The 20,376-nt window shown below is 50.4% G+C and overlaps 1 protein-coding gene and 1 pseudogene across 1 annotated transcript; one reads left to right on the forward strand and one right to left on the reverse strand.

Moving 5' to 3' along the window:
- The first annotated feature begins 9,768 nt into the window (after positions 1 to 9,768).
- LOC109734595 (nucleobase-ascorbate transporter 12) lies at positions 9,769 to 16,304 on the forward strand. Its single transcript, XM_020293800.3, has 10 exons — positions 9,769 to 10,282; positions 10,375 to 10,472; positions 10,576 to 10,746; positions 10,877 to 10,977; positions 11,666 to 11,801; positions 11,893 to 11,943; positions 12,053 to 12,340; positions 12,701 to 12,935; positions 13,068 to 13,354; positions 15,714 to 16,304. The coding sequence occupies exons 1-10, from the start codon at positions 9,784 to 9,786 to the stop codon at positions 15,933 to 15,935; spliced, it is 2,088 nt and encodes a 695-aa protein (XP_020149389.1). The 5' UTR covers positions 9,769 to 9,783; the 3' UTR covers positions 15,936 to 16,304.
- A 736-nt stretch (positions 16,305 to 17,040) lies between these two features.
- On the reverse strand, positions 17,041 to 20,332 carry LOC109734596 (uncharacterized; annotated as a pseudogene).
- Between the last annotated feature and the right edge of the window lie 44 nt (positions 20,333 to 20,376).

The following is a 20,376-nucleotide window of genomic DNA, read 5'->3' on the forward strand; positions in this document are numbered from 1 at the left end:
ATGTAAAATAATGTTTTGTTTTTATTAAAAAAATTACCTCCTGTGCGGCCGTGTTGTATGAAATCTGAGGGTTGGCCAGTCGTCGGCTTCTGCCCCCATGTAGGTAGTACGGAGGTGTTCGGGATGGAATCTAAACACTCTTGATCCAATTATATGGTCCTTGAAGGAGTTGTTTAGCGCAACGAACCAGGCAATCAGACTATGCGGCTTTAACGCCCTCACTTAGCCATAGGAGTTTGACAATAAAAATGTTGGCGCATCCCCTAGTATCCGAACTAGAGTGCAATAAGCGCCTGATCGGGTAAATACCGATCCCTCGCGTAATGCGGAAAAAATCTCCAACGATTTGAGACCTCCAAAGAACTGACCGGCTCTCGCCGCATCATGACAGTCAGTTTCCGGCTTTCTCTACTGAGGTGCTCCATCGGGTGAACCAGCGCACAATCGCAGTAGTTCTCCCTTTACTACCTTAGCCGATATAGCGGAACGTAAGGTAGCAAGCACAGGAGCCGGGCAACCCAACTATTGACCAAAGACATGATTCGGAGCCAATGCATATAATGCTAAATTCGGGGTGCCGAACCGTACTATAAAAAAGTGTTCGGACTTTGTTGCCGTAGTGTGGGGCGCTATGAAGCCCCTGGCAAATGTGAACGTACGAAAGTGTACGGGTGCTACTTGATAAGGTTATTAACAGAAGATAGAGGAAAACCGAAAAGGAGCAAAGATAATGAGCTAGGGCCGCAAAATTTGGGCCGCAAACTGTTCTCATTGCAATTTTATTAATACGTCAAAGCACATTGATACAAATAGTGCGATAAGCAACGGGCAATTTGACATGCCACGACCAAGGGAGAGCTGCGTGCGGGTCCTAAAAACAGGTAGAGTGATCGTTAGAGAAAACACCTAGAAATTCCCATGTACGCTTGCGCTTCTTGTCATCTTGGTGTGTTTATCCTTTGATAGGACCGGTGATCAGGACATCGGGGAAAACCTATGGAAAAGAGGCCTGAAAAGGGGAAAGAGAAACAGTGAAAGTATGTGTGTCCGGGAGCGGTCAAGCCGTATTGCGGATCACAGGCTAGTTATGCCTCCGTCTATGCCCATGGTATTTTGAGTGCGTAGTTATGTATGCGTGGTACAAATGCCGCCACTTCAGTGGGGCTAGGACGAAGGCCAAATTGCTAATCGAGCTCTTGACGAGCCGAGCTGTCATGCTGCAGAATAGTCCGGACCCTCTTGACAGTGTCCGGGAGCTTGGCCGCCGAATTGAGGTTCTGCTTGAAAAGGCCGCTCTGTACTTCTGCTGCTAAGGCCGCGGTGTGTTCCTCAGTACAGAGGGAACGTTCCGTGTTTCCATTGACTGTTATGACGCCGCGTGGCCCGGGCTTCTTGAGCTTGAGGTAAGCATAATAAGGCACCGCATTGAATCGAGCAAATGCGGTTCGTCCGAGCAGTGCGTGATAGCCGCTGCGAAAAGGAACGATATCGAAGATTAACTCTTTGCTTCGGAAGTTGTCGGGAGATCCGAAGACAACCTCTAGCGTAATTGAGCCCGTGCAGCGGGCCTCTACACCTGGTATGACTCCTTTGAAGGTAGTTTTTATGGGCTTGATCCGTGATGGGTTAATGCCCATTTTGCGTACTGTATCCTGATAGAGCAGGTTCAGGCTGCTGCCGCCGTCCATAAGGACTCGCGTTAGGTGGAATCCATCAATTATTGGGTCAAGGACCAATGCGGCTGAACCGCCATGACGGATACTGGTCGGATGGTCCCGTCGATCAAAATTGATCGGGCATGACGACCATGGATTAAATTTTGGGGCGACTGGCTCTATCGCATAGACGTCCCTGAGCATGCGCTTGTGCTCCCTCTTGGGGATGTGTGTAGCATATATCATGTTCACCGTTTTAACCTGGGGGGACTTCTTTTGTCCCCCAGTGTTCGGTTGCCGGGGCTCCTCGTCATCGTCCTCGCTTTGCGATCCCTTTTCTTTGTTCTTGGCATTTAATTTGTCGGCCTGTTTGAAAACCCAACAATCTCTGTTGGTATGATTGGCTGGTTTATCAGGGGTGCCATGGATTTGGCACGGACGATCGAGTATGCGGTCCAAGCTGGATGGTCCTGATTGTTTCTTTTATATGGCTTCTTCCGCTGACCGGACTTGGAACCACTGAATCCGGCATTAACTGTTGTGTCCTCGGTGTTGTCACCATTACTTCGGCGTTTGTGTCTGCTGCGTTGGAGCTTGCTGTTGCTATTTTTGGCCTCGGGGGTGCCCGTGTCACTTGCTGTAATTTTGCTACGGGCCAGCCAACTATCCTCTCCCGCACAGAAGCGGGTCATGAGTGCCGTGAGGGCTGCCATGGATTTTGGCTTTTCCTGGCCAAGGTGGCGGGCTAGCCATTCGTCACGGATGCTATGCTTAAAGGCTGTTAGGGCTTCGGCATCTGGACAGTCGACGATCTGGTTCTTTTTAGTTAGGAACCTAGTCCAGAATTTCCTGGCTGACTCTCCAGGCTGTTGGACTATGTGAATTAAGTCATCGGCGTCTGGTGGCCGGACATAAGTACCTTGGAAGTTGTCAAGGAAAGATTCCTCCAAGTCCTCCCAGCTGCCAATAGAATTTTCAGGCAGACTGTTTAGCCAGTGCCGAGATGGCCCTTTGAGTTTTAGTGGGAGTTATTTGATGGCGTGAAGATCGTTCCCGCGGGCCATGTGGATGTGGAGAATAAAATCCTTGATCCATACTGCGGGATCAGTTGTTCCATCGTATGATTCGATGTTTACGAGTTTGAACCCTTCTGGGAATTCATGATCCATTACTTCGTTAGTGAAGCAAAGAGGGTGTGCGGCACCTCCATATCGGGCCGCATCGCGATGTAGCTCCGATGGAGTCCGTCTGCGGTATTCGGCCCGGGCGTGACTAGGTTTGTCGCGTCCGAATAGATAGCCATCCTCGCATGTCAGGGCACGTCCTCGCGATCCGTAGATCGATCTTGTATGTCCTGCTCTACTGTCCAGGTCCTGGCGAAGGTCATATGTATAACCCCGAGCTGTCTTATCCCTGCCTTTACGGCGAGGTGGGGCAGTTTGGTGTTCGGCTTGAGTTGTTGTTTTATCCTGACCGCGCGGTGGTCAGTCCGCCCTATTGCGCGATGCTGGTGCGGGTGCTGCCGCCTCGTCATCGAACTGAGGTAGCAATTTTCTCTTCGGGTAACTTTTGGCTGGGCGCTTAAGGCCGTATTCCTCGGCTACCAGGACGTCGGTCCATCTGTCATTGAGCAGGTCTTGATCAGCTTGAAGCTGCTGCTGCTTCTTTTTCAGACTCCTCGCAGTGGCTATTAACTGAAGCTTAAAGCGCTCCTACTCGATGGGTTCCTCAGGCACGATAAAATCCTCGTTGCCGAGGCTCACCTCTTCCTCGGAGAGCGGATGAGAACTACCGTCCTCCGAGTCTTCGTCTATGGCCTGTTCATTGGGGATAACTTGCCCATCTTCCCGATTGTCTTGTTCGGCCGTTTGTTCGTCGGGTTCTTCTGTGTCTTCGGCACCATCCGGAGTGTTGTCGTCTCTTGTGTCGGTGTTGCTGTCTCTGCTGCGGCGCGATTTAGAGCGGCGCCGCTGACGCCGACACTTTGGTTGTGTCTTAGGAGGGTCCTCCTTCGCTGGGTTTTCCTTGTCATCGCCGCTATTATTTTTTTGGCGCATCTACCATGTATACGTCATATGAGGAAGTGGTCGTCCATCGTCCAGTGAACGACCGGTTTTGGGCCTCCTCGTCTCCGGCATCGTCGTCCATACCGTCGATGTCTTCGGAGTTGTAATCGAGCGTGTCGGTTAGGTCTTCGACAGTGGCTATGAAGTGGGCGGTGGGTGGGAAACGAAATTCTCCATCATCCGCCTCCAGCTCAAACCGGATATAATGAAGGAAATATGCCCTAGAGGCAATAATAAAGTTATTATTTATTTCCTTATTTCATGATAAATGTTTATTATTCATGCTAGAATTGTATTAATCAGAAACATAATACATGTGTGAATACATAGACAAACAGAGTGTCACTAGTATGCCTCTACTTGACTAGCTCGTTGATCAAAGATGGTTATGTTTCCTAGCCATAGACATGAGTTGTCATTTGATTAACGGGATCACATCATTAGGAGAATTATGTGATTGACTTGACCCATTCTGTTAGCTTAGCACTCGATCGTTTAGTATGTTGCTATTGCTTTCTTCATGACTTATACATGTTCCTATGACTATGAGATTATGCAACTCCCGGTTACCGGAGGAACACTTTGTGTGCTACCAAACGTCACAACGTAACTGGGTGATTGTAAAGGTGCTCTACAGGTGTCTCCGAAGGTACTTGTTGGGTTGGCGTATTTCAAGATTAGGATTTGTCACTCCGATTGTCGGAGAGGTTTCTCTGGGCCCTCTCGGTAATGCACATCACTTAAGCCTTGCAAGCATTGCAACTAATGATTTTGTTGCGGGATGATGTATCACGGAACGAGTAAAGAGACTTGCCGGTAACGAGATTGAAGTAGGTATTGAGATATCGACGATCGAATCTCGGGCAAGTAACATACCGATGACAAAGGGAACAACGTATGTTGTTATGCGGTCTGACCGATAAAGATCTTCGTAGAATATGTGGGAGCCAATATGAGCATCCAGGCTCCGCTATTGGTTATTGACCGGAGACGTGTCTCGTTCATGTCTACATAGTTCTCGAACCCGTAGGGTCCGCACGCTTAAAGTTTCAATGACAGTTATATTATGAGTTTATATGTTTTGATGTACCGAAGGTTGTTCGGAGTCCCGGATGTGATCACGGACATGACGAGGAGTCTCGAAATGGTTGAGACATAAAGATTGATATATTGGAAGCCTATGTTTGGATATCGGAAGTGTTCCGGGTGAAATCGGGATTTTACCGGAGTACCGGGAGGTTACCGGAACCCCCCGGGGGCTTAATGGGCCATAGTGGGCCTTAGTGGAAGAGAGGAGAGGCGGCCAGGGCAGGGCCGCGCGCCCCTCCCCCCCTAGTCCGAATAGGACAAGGAGAGGGGGGCGGCGCCCCCCTTTCCTCCCTCTCTCCCTCCTCTTTCCCCTTCCACTCCTAGTCCAACAAGGAAAAGGGAGGGAGTCCTACTCCCGGTCGGAGTAGGACTCCTCCTGGCGTGCCCCTCCTGGCCGGCCGCACCTCTCCCCCTTGCTCCTTTATATACGGGGGCAGGGGCACCCTAGAGACACAACAATTGATCGTTTGATCTTTTAGCCGTGTGCGGTGTCCCCCCTCCACCATAGTCCACCTCGATAATACTGCAGTGGTGCTTAGGCGAAGCCCTGCATCGGTAGAACATCATCATCGTCACCACGCCGTCGTGCTGATGAAACTCCCCCTCAACACTCGGCTGGATCGGAGTTCGAGGGACGTCATCGGGCTGAACGTGTGCTGAACTCGGAGGTGTCGTGCGTTCGGTACTTGATCGGTCGGATCGTGAAGACGTACGACTACATCAACCGTGTTGTGCTAACGCTTCCGCTTTCGGTCTACGAGGGTACGTGGACATACTCTCCCCTCTCGTTGCTATGCATCACCATGATCTTGCGTGTGCGTAGGAAAATTTTGAAATTACTACGTTCCCCAACATATAATTCGGCTGAGAGCCCTCCGCTAGAGATAGATTCTTTAACGAGTTTAGCACATCGCCTAAAGGTGAGTGCTGGAAGATGTCCGCGGTGCTGAATTCGGCGATCGAATATGCGGACGCAGATGGCTCGGAACTTATGGCTGGAAACGAGTCCGGGGTTCCGATGACACAGGCCTCTCCTGAGGTTAGGTCTGTGTGCGGCTCCAACGCCGCAGAGTCTGCGGCCTCCGAGGCGGGGTTGAACTTCCCGTCCTTGGATGGCGCGATCCGCTCCGGATCTAAGGCCAGAGCGGTTACAGGTGCGATTTCCTGAGTGTAGTCCGATGACAGATTTAAGTCATGTTCATCGTGGCGACGGGGAGCGACTGCCGCGGTCCCGAATCCGTCGAAGATCAAGTCTCCGCGGATGTTCGCGACGTAGTTCAAGCTCCCGAATCTGACCTGATGGTCAAGGGCGTAGCTGTCGATCTGCTCCAGCTGGCCAAGCGAGTTGGCCCGCAGTGCGAAGCCGCCAAACACGAAGATTTGTCTGGGGAGGAAGGTTTTCCCCTTGGACGACATCGTTGACGATGATTGAAGGGGCCATCAAACCTTTTGGGGATGGCACAGTGGAACTCTCAATGAAAGCACCAATGTCGGTGTCAAAACCGGCGGATCTCGGGTAGGGGGTCCCGAACTGTGCGTCTAAGGTCGATGGTAACAGGAGACAGGGGACACAATGTTTACCCAAGTTCGGGCCCTCTCTATGGAGGTAATACCCTACTTCCTGCTTGATTGATCTTGATGAATATGAGTATTATAAGAGTTGATCTACCACGAGATCGTAATGGCTAAACCCTAAAAGTCTAGCCTGTATGACTATGGTAATGAGTCTCCCCTCCGGACTAAGTCCTCCGGTTTATATAGACACCGGGAGGATCTAGGGTTACACAAGGTCGGTTACAGAAAAGGAATCTACATATTTGATCACCAAGCTTGCCTTCCACGCTAAGGAGAGTCCCATCCGGACACAGGTAGAGTCTTCGGTCTTTGTATCTTCACGGCCCATCAGTCCGACCCATGGCTAACAGGCCGGACGCCGAGGACCCCTTAGTCCAGGACTCCCTCAATGAGCTTGCCGGATCTGATATCCGTGTTCACCAACAACTGAATGAAATCGTTTCCCTATTCAAAAGAAGAGTAGCTTTTCACTGATGAACCATCGCCTTCCATTATAGTTTGATTTTCTAGCTTTGTGGTGGTAGCAATTATCTGGTCAATGGGCATTGCAATTGTTATATCCTGTCTCCCTAGAGCATGAATGCATAATAGTTCACGAGTATAATTATTAGATTTCAACTCTGTTTGATATCACACTGTATTTCTATTATTAGTAAACAAAAACACTTTGCCCTGTTTTGCAGAAGTTGTGTTCATGTCAGTTGCTTGGATTATTTTTGCGTTTTCATGGCCCGCTACGAGTTCAGAAAAGATGACAAAATGCTCGCTGACGTTCTTCTCAATGGAGTTCATAATTGTTGATTGTAAATGCTCTGATCTGTAAAAAGAATAAAGGATAGGTATTTGCGATCATCTATAAATCGAAAAAGCAACAGATGTTTTATATATCATCTTTGATGTTAGGGGTTTGCCACAACTAATTTGTTTTTTACATGCTCATATCTTGATTTTCTTGCAAACGAGAAAGCACGGCTAGGTCCTGCTAGCTTACAAGCGAGAACTCTACTTCCTTTTTGTTAGAAAGGATGGCATCAATGTATCAAAAGTGTAAGCGTGCAGATTTCACATTTTAGATTTCTGAACGTTTCATTGTACTCATACAACCCTGATTGGAAAGTGATTGCAAATGGATTCAAATTGGACTGAAGTTTAAACATTAAGGTGTACCATTCCACTAAAGCAGCCCTATGAGAATATAATTAGATAATCTTGTACATATTACAAAGCAAGGTTCCATATTTTCATGATTTTGGCACTCTATCAGAATGAAAAGAGCAAATTGTTCTTCAAAGCATATGAGAAATCGTCAACCTTCAACCATGTCACTCACATGTAAAAACAAAAACATTGTTATTGGTCCAGAAGCTATTTATCAAAATGTAACTTTCTAATATACTAGGACAGTGTGGCTTCTTGCTGAATTCCATGTAGAAGACTTTTAAACCTGCTTTGGAGGAAAGGAGCAGGCATGGTCGAAGGCTGCCCATACACATTTGTTGAGAGTGTTCGCGTGGATGCATATTACCATGACCACCTTCAATCAACGGGGAAGCCATGGTCGAAGTCCGACCATACACATCACTTGATAATGTTGGCATTGAGGCAGTACCATATCCGCCTTGGATCACTGGAGCAGACATGGTCCAAGATTGTCAATACTCATCATGTGTCATAAAACGTCGATGCTACGAGCATTAAGATCCTATATCATGAAAGATGAAATAGTTTAAAGATGTGATTAAGTAAATTATGAAATGAAAATAGTGAGTACAAGCCATATGTCTCACAATCAATTCATTTGGATCATTGTGTTCCTCTCTATTTTCTGTTGCATTATTTGGATCTTCTCCTATAGTCAGACGTAAAAACCGAAGAAATAAAGAATTAAGTATAGAAGCATATAGTGGATAATAGCTTTGCTAGATTGGGTATAATCGATCAATACCTTTCTTTTCGTCTTTTTAGCACGTTTCTTGTTCTTTCCTTTGTTCTTTTCGAAAGAGATGCTTGATCGTTTGCGCCTATTACCTCCAGAGGAACTCTAAATGACACAACACCTTTTAATGTTTCTGCAGCACAGTCAATCAAAACTAGAGAAAATCCTCATTTGACTTTTCTTTCATCTTGCTGAGAGAATTATCTGCTCCCAAGTCCAACTTATCTATGTCTTTCTCCAAATCATCATGAAGTTCTTTCGATGTTGAATACTTTTGTCTTGAAGAAGCTACCGTATCTGAAGTGTCTCCTCTCCATCAGCTGCACGACCACCGGCAATCACATCATCCTCCTGGCCTCTTTCTCCAGTCATGTTGGCTGTGTCGTACTCCTGGCTTCTTTTATGAGCGGTGGCGGCAAGTACATGGCGGCTTCACTGTCGGCGCGGGGCGGTATGAGGCGGAGCTGCAACCGTCCTCGTGTGCTCGTCCGTGTGGTTTACGCGATTCAGACCGTTGGTACTGCCGGACTCCGGCGTGGCGACTCCCGTCCTTTCGATGGAGGTGGCACTTTTAGGCAGCGGGAGCACGGCCCGCGGCGGCCATGGCCGTCGTTCCGGCCGGATGCGACCATGGGAGAGAGATGGCGGCGAGGCGTACTGGCACGGTGCTCGTCAATCCAGGGAAACACTGATTGCTGCGGAAGTGATTGATACAAGCCAAATGGCATTTTCTGGAGCCGATATGAGGTACTTAAGCCGAAGAAAGGAGCGCTATAGGGGACGCGAGCGGATGCCGTGCGATGCATCGGTAGGACAGGTGGCGGCAGATCGGATCGGGTATGCACGCGAGGAGTTTTGCAGCCGGTCGGCACCCATTTTTTTTTCAAAAATGTTTCAATGCTCCAAGCCACATCCCAAGCTAAATTATTTCATTTCATTCAGTAATTCCGTGGCGGACGCACGAGAACCCTGCTTATCCCGTACCACGGCGTAACTTCCACGGCCTCACGCGAGGTGCAGCGCTAGTGACAAAAGGAACAAACAACGTCTCGAGTACGATCACTCGATCACGCACACAGTCACAGTCACGCTCCGCGCCGCTCGAGCCGACCGGGACCGGGACCAAACCGGGCGGGCTGGGCTGACCGAAACCCTCGCCGCGTCACGCCCCGTCCCCCGAAATTTCAAACGCGGGCCAGCCACGCGGCCCCCGCCGCGACGCCATAACGTGCACTGACGCCGCGGGCCCCGCGCCCAGTCACTCACCCCACCGCAAAATCTCCGCCTCCCTCCGTCCCCGCGCCGCACGCACGCACGGGCTAGTACGCGTCTCTCCAGCCAGCTCACTGCCTCCGCCACCCCCACCACACCACCCCTCGCCTAAAACCCTCGCACCGCCGCACCGCCCCTCCCCTCCCCCAAAGCGCCGCCGCTCGCCGGCGGTGAGGCCCGGCGCCCCGCCATGGCCTCCTCGTCCGGCGCGCTGCCGCCGCCCCGCCGCTCGCGCCCCGGCCCCTGGCCCCCGGCGCCGCCGCCGCAGCCGCAGGCGCAGCCCCTCTCCTGGGCCAAGCGCACCGGCTTCCAGCCCCGCGTCTCCGGCGAGTCCAGCGCTGCCGCCTCCGCCCCGAGCTCCGGGCAGGCCCCGCTCCCCCGCCCGCCCGGCGCCCCCGCCGATCTGGAGTCCGGCCCACCGGCCCGGCCCAACCCCGCCCTGCCGCCCCCTCCCGCCGCCGCTGCGACCAATGCCAAGCAGCAGCAGCCACAGCCGCCGCCACAGCAGCGACAGCAACCACAACAACCTCCCGCAGCGCCTCCCGCGAGGGCGCGCAGGAGGGATTCGGATGGAGGAAGGCCGAACGGGCAGCCGGCCGCGGCGCCGCTGCCGCAGCTGCAGGAGGAAGAGGATGCACCGGAGCGGCCGGCGCACGTGAAGTACGAGCTCCGTGACAGTCCTGGAATATGTAAGTGCCCGAAGGAGGAAAACTGAAACATCCACGATTCCGATGAGGGTTATACGGCTTGCTAATGTGTGGATTTTTAAGCTGTGCTGCAGTTCCAGTAGTGATATACGGGTTCCAGCATTACATCTCCATGCTCGGGTCGATCATCCTGGTCCCGCTCGTGATGGTTCCTGCAATGGGTGGCTCAGCCGTGAGTTCATCATTGAATTTTTACTAGTATTTCATTTTCATATAGCATGGCTGTTCAGTCGGGGTGTTGCTTAATAGGTGCTGTTTGGATGCATATCTTTTAGGACGACACGGCAGCGGTGGTGTCGACGGTGTTGCTAGTCTCGGGATTAACCACATTGTTGCACACATTGTTCGGAACGAGGTTGCCACTTGTGCAGGGGCCATCCTTTGTGTACCTTGCCCCCGCGCTTGCAATTATCAACTCCCCTGAATTCTTTGGGCTCAATGACAATGTATGCATTTTTTCCCCTGTTTGTGTTATAGTGACACAACACAGCCTCTATAACATGATCGTGGCACATGTTGTAATGCAGGGCCTGTGAAATAAGTTATCTGAGATTAACTCAAATTATATCATTGCAGAACTTTAAACACATTATGAAGCACCTGCAGGGAGCTATCATAATAGGAGGTGTATTCCAAGTGCTGCTGGGATATACAGGCCTCATGTCACTATTTCTAAGGTTCTGTTCCCTTGCTTCCAGTAAGATACATGTCATTTTCATCTTAGCTGTCTGCTGCTGCTCTGACATGTCCATATGCTAATAGGATGTTGCCATGGACCTGATTGACCTAGGTAGTGAATAAATCGAGATTTGAACGATGCATGCTCATAGGTAGCGAAATTTACTCTGGTAGTTTTGTGTTACCGCAAAGTAACTTATATTTCGAATATGGACACAACTTTCACTTAGCTCTACTGTGTAAAGATTAATTATTAGCATTGCATGATATCAACATAAATAAACATCTTAATGATCATTTCCCGCTTTTGAGTGCTATTGTTATGGATTTGTGTCCATAATTTAACTTTGTTTACAACTACTGAAGCATGGGTATAGGATCAGCCTTTCCTTATCAACTTAGGCTTTTGGGCTAACTGGTTGGTGCCTGCAAGTATGCAACTCAATATGGTATCAGATCCAAGTTGTCATAACTTCAAGAGCTGTCTTTCAAAAATTTAAGAAAATATCTGTAACCCAGTATAGTCCACGTCATAGGCCTGAGGGGGAACCTAGATATATCCCAGTATCCTAAACATATTTCTGTGATGAATTCATTGGCTGGTGCAATAGATTGGCTTGGCATTGTGACCATCGACCAAGCTAATTTTGTTCTTCTGTTCTACAATTCAATCTCTGTTTATTTCAGGTTGATAAATCCAATTGTCGTCTCACCAACGGTTGCAGCTGTTGGACTTTCGTTTTTCAGTTATGGGTTCACTAAATTAGGGTCATGTATAGAGATGGGCCTCCTGCAATTAATGATGGTCATTATCTTTGCACTAGTGAGTACACTTGAAATCTTGTTAAATGCTGTAATGTCTTCTTCACTACAAATAGTTTTATGCTGATATTTTTATATTTCTCTTGGTGCAGTACCTTCGAAAAATAAAGTTATTTGGCTACCGGGTTTTTTTAATTTATGCGGTAAGATGGGCTAAAAGTATTGACCTGTTGTCTTCATTTATGCTGCATTACGGTTACTGTGACTGCATGAGATACCAACCTTTGAACTACTGATGTGCTGCCCCTTTAGGTTCCTCTTGGTCTAGGAATCACATGGGCTGTTGCTTTTGCTCTGACAGCGAGTGGAGTTTACAGCTACAAAGGTTGCGATGCAAATATTCCTGCTTCAAACAATATATCAGCCTTTTGCCGGAAGCATGTATTGAGGATGAAATCTTGCCGTGTAGACACTTCACATGCCTTGAGAGTTTCTCCTTGGTTCAGATTTCCGTACCCGTTGCAATGGGGCACTCCAGTTTTCAATTGGAAAATGGGCCTTGTGATGTGTCTTGTATCAGTTATTGCATCAGTTGATTCTGTAAGTTGGGATTTGTTTCAAACCTTCATCATATTGGCTTTACTTTATTTTATATGTTCTTCAAATAAGCTTGCAATGTACTCCCTGTAGTGATCTAAAACATCTTATATTTGTCTACAGAGGGAGTATTACATTGTGTCTGTTGATATAGTTAACTTATTTAAAATGATCTAAACTATAAAGAGTCTTTGTTAACCATCAACTCGAAATATGCTTCCTTCCCAGACACATGTCTTACTATTGTTCTGATTACCTGAAATTGGATCTTTATGTAGATAGTATACTGATGGAACCATTGAACGCTCATCATAATAAAAAATCCTATCTTCTTACAATTCTGCTGTGTTCACTTGACTTAAGGTTGGTTCCTACCATGCGTCATCTTTGTTTGTGGCAACAAGACCACCAACAGCTGGAATTGTTAGCAGGGGTATAGGCGTTGAGGGTATCTCCACAGTCTTGGCTGGCCTGTGGGGAACAGGAGTTGGGTCAGCAACAATAACAGAAAATGTACATACGATCGCTGTGACTAAAATGGGTAGCCGCAAGGCAGTTGGATTTGGTGCTATTGTACTTATACTTCTCTCTCTTGTTGGTAAGTAACTACGTGCATTTGTCTTGAGTCTTGACGTATGCTCTTACACAATATTGGAAGAGCAAACATCACTTAGTCAGGTGATAGCATGCATGGTTCTTGCTGACAACTATTTCTCTATCTCATTTGTAGGAAAAGTTGGTGCTTTCATTGCTTCCATCCCTGATGTTATGGTTGCTGCTCTCCTTTGTTTCATGTGGGCCATTCTCTGTGCTCTTGGCTTGTCCAATCTTCGTTATGGTGCCACAGGAAGCTCGAGAAACAGTATTGTAGTTGGGCTAGCATTGTTTTTATCCCTATCAGTTCCTTCATACTTCCAACAGTACGGATTACTTCCGAACACAAACTCATCAGTTCCAACCTACTTTCAGCCATACAATGTTGCATCACATGGGCCTGTAGACACTGGATTTGGTGGGGTATGTACTGAACTTTCTATCTTTTGCATCAGTATGTTTTAGTCTCTACTGTTTAAATAACAATTGCATGGTTATATCTTCATACTATAGTTTAAATGATGATTGCATGATTGTGTTTTGTTGATAAAAATGCACAAATTCTATTGTCAATTAGAACTCTTCATACCGTCTGACTAGTAGAAAAACAGATATTTGGTTTGGACCAAGCATATGCTAGGCTACTGGGATTGTCCTATGGATCACTTGGTATATTTGGAATTGCTACTAAAGAACTACTACCATTTTGACAAACAATCTTATGTACAACTTTTTTTTTTGGTAATTTGCTACTCAAAGTCACGCTTCAATTGAAAATTGATCCGGCCTATGTTATCTCAACATAGCCATAGCCGGTCCCAAGCCTGGGTAAAGGAGGGTTGTGATAGGCTTGGCGAGCCAACGTCATAACTGAACCACTCTTATGGAGGTGAAACCCAGAAGAACATCCTTGGGGCGTAACTGTAACACCCCGGCCAAACCTACTGGTTCCTTGCCGTTGTGCCTGGCTACCACCTAGGATCTAGATTGGCCCCACTGACCAACACTAGTCTTTCCTGCACACTTTGTCCTAAATCCTAACTCGTGCGCACCCGGTATCAACTTCCCAGTTGGCCACCCATCCTTTCGGATGGGCTCCCAGAAAAGAAGATGCATCTTGTTGATATTAGTCTATCATTCTTATTAAGCCAGGATGCCACATACACCCCCACTCAAAAGAACCAATGTCCTCGTTGGCCCAGCAGGAGCACATGTGCCATGTCGTGTGCCATGACGGGCCACACGCGCCATGATCCACATGCCCACAAACCTGACCCGCACGCGCTCGTGTAACCGCGAGGGGCGGCTCTGATACCAATTGTAACGCCCTGGCCAAACCCACTGATTCACTCACCGGTTCCTGGTTGTTGCGCCTGGCTACCAACGAACTAAAACCACGACGAGTAAATCGGAACGGAGGGAGTAGGATTTAGACTAGCCCCACCGACCAATACTAGTCTTTTCTGCGCACATTGTCCTCACTTGTGTGCACCCGGGATGAACTTCCTAGTCGGTCACCCGTTCTCAAATTGCTCCAAGCCAAGCACTCTTAACTTTGAGGTTCCTTTCGGATGAGCTCCCGGAAAAGATGGTGCACCTTCTTGATATGAGTAGTCTATCATTCCTATTAAGCCGGGATGGTCATAATAACCCTTTTAGCGACGCGCCATATTGGGACCCAGGTGTTGTCTTAAATGGGCAAGGGCCGGGCCGGGCCGTCACCCCCTTGGTGTCGCACCGTACTAGATACGGTGAGAAGTAAGCAAGGATCGGTCATCGCATCCTTAGTGGCGCACTACATTGACCCTCGGGTGTAGTGGAAAATGAGCAAGGCTCTAGTAGCATCCCCATCGGTAGCTGGAAAGTAGGGTCCCTGATGGGTAAGTTATGGGAGTTAGCTGATACAATGGCGGAGAGGCGTTGATATCCTATGCATCCAAGAAACCAAATGGAAGGGACAAAACGCTATAGGACGGCAATTTGACCTCCGATGTTGTATGGTGTTGAATGTTGGCCAACTAAAAGGCGACATGTCCAACAGTTAGGTGTAGCGGAGATGCGCATGTTGAGATGGATATGTGGTCACAGAAGAAAGAACCAAGTCCAGAATGATGATATATGTGTTAGAGTTGGGGTAGCACCAATTGAAGAAAAGCTTGTCCAACGTCGTCTGAGATGGTTCGGGCATATACAACACATGCCCCCAAAAGCGCCAGTGTATAGCGGACAGTTAAATGTGCTGATAATGTCAAGAGTGGTCGGGGTAGACCAAACTGACATGTGAGGAGTCCGTAAAGAGAGACCCGAAGGGCTGGGATATCACCAAAGAACTAGCCATGGACAGGGGTGCGTCGAAGCTAGCTATCCAGAACTGTGACTTGGTTTTGAGATCTTATGGGTTTTAACTTTGGCTTACCCCAACTTGTTTGGGACTGTATGGCTTTTTTATTGCTGTTGTTGTTGAGTGTGTTTTTACTTTGTAGCGAATTTAAATACTTGTAAAGTAAATGTTCACTATTGTGGATTGTCGAGTGACATCTAGAGAAGTGTAGTTTGTGACCTGTATGCTTGGGTTGAGGCCCAAAATGCTAATTTAGTGGTGGTTTCGTACGAAAAAGGCATTTGGTGGACGGGCTCCAGGTGGCCCTTTATTTATTTTTCTGAAAAGCTTTATTTCTGGAGCGCAAAAAAATTCTGAAAAGTGTGCATAAGCATATTACATGTATAGTACTGTATTTACGTAGGAAGTTTAATCGTGATTCTCTATTTACCCACATCTCAGGTAAACTACGTCCTCAATACGGTACTGTCACTCAATATGGTGATTGCGTTTCTGGTTGCTGTCATTCTCGACAATACTGTCCCTGGCGGACGCCAAGAGCGCGGCTTGTATGTATGGTCAGAAGCAGAGGAGGCGACAAGAGAACCATCCTTCTTGAAAGACTATGAACTTCCTTTCAAGATAGGGCGGGCGTTCTGGTGGGTCAAATGCATGGGCCTATAGCATGCCTGTGACTCTCCAGAGTTTGAATGGATCTACTTGCGAAATCACACGCGAAAGAAATGGAGCCTCTCATGTTCCATGACGGACCGTTTCCCCAGCAGAGGTACTGAGTGTATATTCCGAAGAATTGCTCCTTAGGTTAGTTCTCTTGTCCTGACGCTTGACGCGTGGGACGAATTTTCCTAGTATTATTATCTTGACTAGTGTGTATTATAATTGAGGGATTTTGCTCTTCCGATATTAGTAGCTTTAGGGGGTATGATATGTATATGTGGATGCGGTAAGTGGTCTGAAGTAAGCCTGGGCTCCGATCGACCTATTAGGCTTATATTTACAGGAATCAAATATCTGACTTCCAACGTGGTCAAATCAGAGGTCTCTTTGCATACTGGCATTTGGAGTGTAGGTGTATAGTCTTACTGGCATTTGAATCAACTCTTTAAGTACCTTTTCCAATCTCAGCTAGGGATGGAAATTTGGGACCCCCATGGCACCCTCTGCTGAACTAAAATTTCAAATTTAGTTCATTTAGTTGAACTAAAGAGGTTTGGAGAATACCCATTTGCATCCTTAATTGCAGGCTCGTGTCTGGTAGGCTGCTTAGGACTGCGTCGCCGAGCTTTGGACAGTCATCGTGGGAAGCTGGCGGCAGTTTTACGAGAGTTCTGCACAGGTTCCAGCGAAGGCAGACTGGAAGGGCAGCTAGCTGCAGCGCACAGCTCGAGCGTAGCGCTTGCAGCAACACGCCATGATGACTGTTGCAACTGGAGGCAACACACGTGAGATGCATACACCACGGTGTTGCGCGGGGCAAAAGGTGCGGCGAGATTGCTCCAGAAGCAAAGTTCACGCACTTCGCTGTCATCATCATGAGTGTCGTGGATGCCTTTACAAACGCCGAGAGAGGATGGGCCAGAGATGGAGCAGGCACGCCAGGACGAGTGCGTCGCCGGCAGCCAGCCGCAGACACCGGCCAGACGACAGCACTCAAACTGGCTGTTTCAGTTTCAGTCACCTGCAGACTGCAGGGTCGCACTAACGCATGCGACCGGCGAAAAGCGACGCAACTTTTCCTGTCTTGCCTTGGGCGAGGTTAGCACGGATATCAAGCAAACAAAGGCATCTTATCTCCACTGCCGGTGCAGCCGGTGAACAAGCTGGCTGTGCTTGACAACGCCGCAGAGCATAGCATACACGCCACTGTCTGTCATCGGACCACAGGAAAAAGCCGACCAGCACACGCTATAGACAAACAATCAACGGCAAACACACGCTACAGCATCAACTTGTTAGAAATGATGCACTCGCAGCCGCGGCTGCATGAACAGGTCCGCATCCCGGAGAGGGCCGCCACCCTTTCTCAGGTCTTCCGGGAGTCCTGGGATCCCAGAGAGGACCGAAGCGCCCCCTACCGTGAAGCCTGAGCTTGCTGGAACGCCGCACCTACCAGAAGTAGCCGCGGAACCGTGCGGGTCATACAACTGCCTCGCTGAAACCCCAGCTTCATCATCTTTGTATGTGTCATGTCCGAGCTCAAAATCATGGCCATTGCTTCTTGACAGCCCCTTGTCCTTTGGGAATGAATCTGTCGGCAGCCGGAACAGGCCCGGGCTGCTGACAGGGATCTTCACGTCGCCCTGAATGTCGTCGGGGACGCGATCGTCGCCCGGGGCCGGGAGAGCCAGGATCTCCTGCCGAGGAGGGCTTGAACCGCTCGGCTTCTCCATGAGCGAAGCATTGGCGCCATCGACCCAAAGGCTTTCCTCTCTTCCATAGTCATGGTAGCCATGGTAGTCCTCCGGTGCTCCCAGCGCCAGTATTTCCTGCCGGGACGGACTTGAGCCACTGTGTTCTTCCCTGTACGAACTGTTGCCGTCGTCGTCGTAGAGGTCCGCACGGTACTCATCGCCCGGCGCCGGGAGCGCCAGCGTCACCTGGCTGGGCGGGAGCGGCCGGTCCAGCTTCTGCCTCAGGGAGATCCTGGCGCGCTGCAGGGCCTGGAGAACGCTCTCCACGTCGATGTCGCCGCTCGACTGTCGACATGACCGTGTGTCGTCCGCGTGGTCGTGGAAGCGTGACGAGCTCCAGTCCGACACCTTGCTGACCGACGGGCTCGACTCCGATGGCGCCTTGACGGCGCAGATCCCGGAAGACGCGGAGTTGGCGTATCGGCTCGAGCAGCCGTCTGAGTTTGCGTCTCCTTGCTGGTCTTGGCTTCTTCTTGTGGCCGTGCTGTAGCTGGAGCTTCCTTGTGCTGAAACGGCAGCGGTCCGCCCCATTTCCTCTGATGCGTTCTTGGGTGGTCTGGAAACGAGGAGTTTTTTATCACCACCTGATCTCGCCGGTACCTTGCAATCTGCCTCAGCGTCACCCTGCAGTTTGGAAAGCAAAAGTATGGGTCAAATCGGTGCAAGAACTATCACCTCCGGCAATGTTCATCATGTCAAATCTCACATCAAGGACACATCATTCATGATGCTAACTCTGACGTATTTTGACAGAACTAGTGATTTTGTTGCCAAAAATGCAGCTCATACGTCGGTGGTAGTAGTACCTTGTTGGGTGAACTCCGGGTGTCGTTGAATTTCTTCTCCCAGTCCGTCTGAGCCTTCTCCTCGGCCTCATACTGCCCGATCAGCTCGGCCTGCTTCTCCAGCACCCTCTCCATCTCCCCATCATCATCGTCGCGCCTCATCACGTACTGACCACCACCGTCGCCCGAGCTCCGCTGGTCGTCTCCGCCCACCTCGCCGTCAAACTTGGTCCGGCCATCATCATCGGTGCAGCGTGGTCCATCTCGCTGTTCCTTCCGACTCTCTGTCAGTGCTGCAATGCTACTGCCATACAGAACTGCAGCGTGTCAAAATCTGACAAGAATGGCATTGCAGAAATGAGGACGACAGTTAATGGCGAGACCTGAGCTCCTTGCGCTTGTTCTTCCGGCAGGACTGGCCCATCCGGTACTTGGGCGAGGGGTCCGACTGCGAGGCCAGGAAGTAGACGTAGCTCCGGCGGTGCCGCTGCTTGAGCTGCCTGGCCCTCCGCGGGCTCGCGCACCGGCCTTTCCACGACAGCCCGCCCGGCTGCAGGGCCGTCCCGGAAGTCGCGTCCTCGTCCTCCTCCTTCGTTCCGCCCTTCGCCGGCGGCTGCTCCTGCTCCTGTCCCTCCTCGCCGTGGGAGCGGGGCGCAGGGTCGCCGGTGGTGACCGTGGCGTCGCGTGGCTCGTCCAGCTCCTCCTCGTCCGCGTCGTCGTCGGAGCCCGAGTCGAGTACGTCCGAGAGGCTGCCGCAGAAGCCCCGGGACTCCAGGACGGCCAGCACCTCCGCGGCCTCCCGCTCCGCTTGCCGCCGCTGCGCCGTCACCGCCCGGACCTGCTCCTCCAGCTCCGCGACCTGAACGAGACGCGCGAATCAACGGCGCCGACATTGGCATCCACAAGAATGCGCGCGCAGCATACGTACCCTGGCGGCGAGCTGGTCGGCGCGCTCCTTGGAGGCCCGTGAGACGGAGCGCTCGGAGAGCAGGCGCGCGCGGAGGAAGTCGATGGTCATGGGCGCCGCCGCCGCCGCATGGTCCGCCATCCGCGCACGCTCACAACCTCGGCATGCACACACCAGTGTCCCCCGTCCGCTCCAGAACGGCAGCCCGGGCCGGTGGTCGTCGGCCGCACTGGACACGAGCTACCCGAGCTGCACGTACGACGTGCTACTGAAGTGGACTTCCGAACTCACTCCCGGGGTGCGGGGCTACGATACAATACAATTGACAACAACCCCACGCTCCCCGCTCCTGCTCTACGGTGACGGTCTACACCAACGCCGCACCCACCGGCCACCGTCACGCCACGGCTTGGTTCTCTCGTGCTCGTGCCCGTGCCCGTACGTATTAAAAAAGTGGCATGTCTTTCTGCGAGGTGGCGCACGCGAGGACGCAGTCCGCGGTCGCCCCCACGCGCGCACCGACAGCCGTAGCGGTCGTTGCACGAGGACCATGAGAGCTGACGGCGAGCCTCAGCGCAACGGTATCGCTGGCTGTTCCGTCAATTCACAGTGGCGAATGGCGATGCCTCACCTGTCGCCCCGGGGTCCTGTGCCGTGCTGTGGGCAAACGATCTTCTGGCTGGACGGAGGTCCTCCCTCCTTGCATCGGGGTCCGTTGTTTATGATGTTTGTGGGGGTAAATTTTCTGTCGAGCGCGGTACAGCCGAACTGTGCTGGCTTAGGCTGCAAAATCCAAACTGTCGCTGGGAGGGATCACGCATGAGTGTCATGCCCCGCTTGGAATCTTTTCGTGCCTGGATTGGATCCAGCGCCTCACCAACCAGCCTCATACTACGACCGCACGGAAAGCCTCCAACGACTTGCTATGACCTCATTTAAATCCAAGCTCACCGCTTCCAACAAGAAGAAGAAAATCAAGGTCAGCTTCACGTACTGCACCA

The sequence above is a fragment of the Aegilops tauschii genome, chromosome 3, assembly GCF_002575655.3.
Source record: "Aegilops tauschii subsp. strangulata cultivar AL8/78 chromosome 3, Aet v6.0, whole genome shotgun sequence".
In the NCBI taxonomy this organism is placed as follows: Eukaryota; Viridiplantae; Streptophyta; class Magnoliopsida; order Poales; family Poaceae; genus Aegilops; species Aegilops tauschii.

Coding starts and splice junctions, on each gene's coding strand:
- LOC109734595 (XM_020293800.3), top strand. CDS start 9,784: ATGGCCTCCTCGTCCGGCGCGCTGCCGCCGCCCCGCCGCTCGCGCCCC. Junction 12,341..12,700: donor TTATTGCATCAGTTGATTCT/GTAAGTTGGGAT, acceptor ACTTGACTTAAG/GTTGGTTCCTACCATGCGTC. Junction 13,355..15,713: donor TAGACACTGGATTTGGTGGG/GTATGTACTGAA, acceptor CCCACATCTCAG/GTAAACTACGTCCTCAATAC.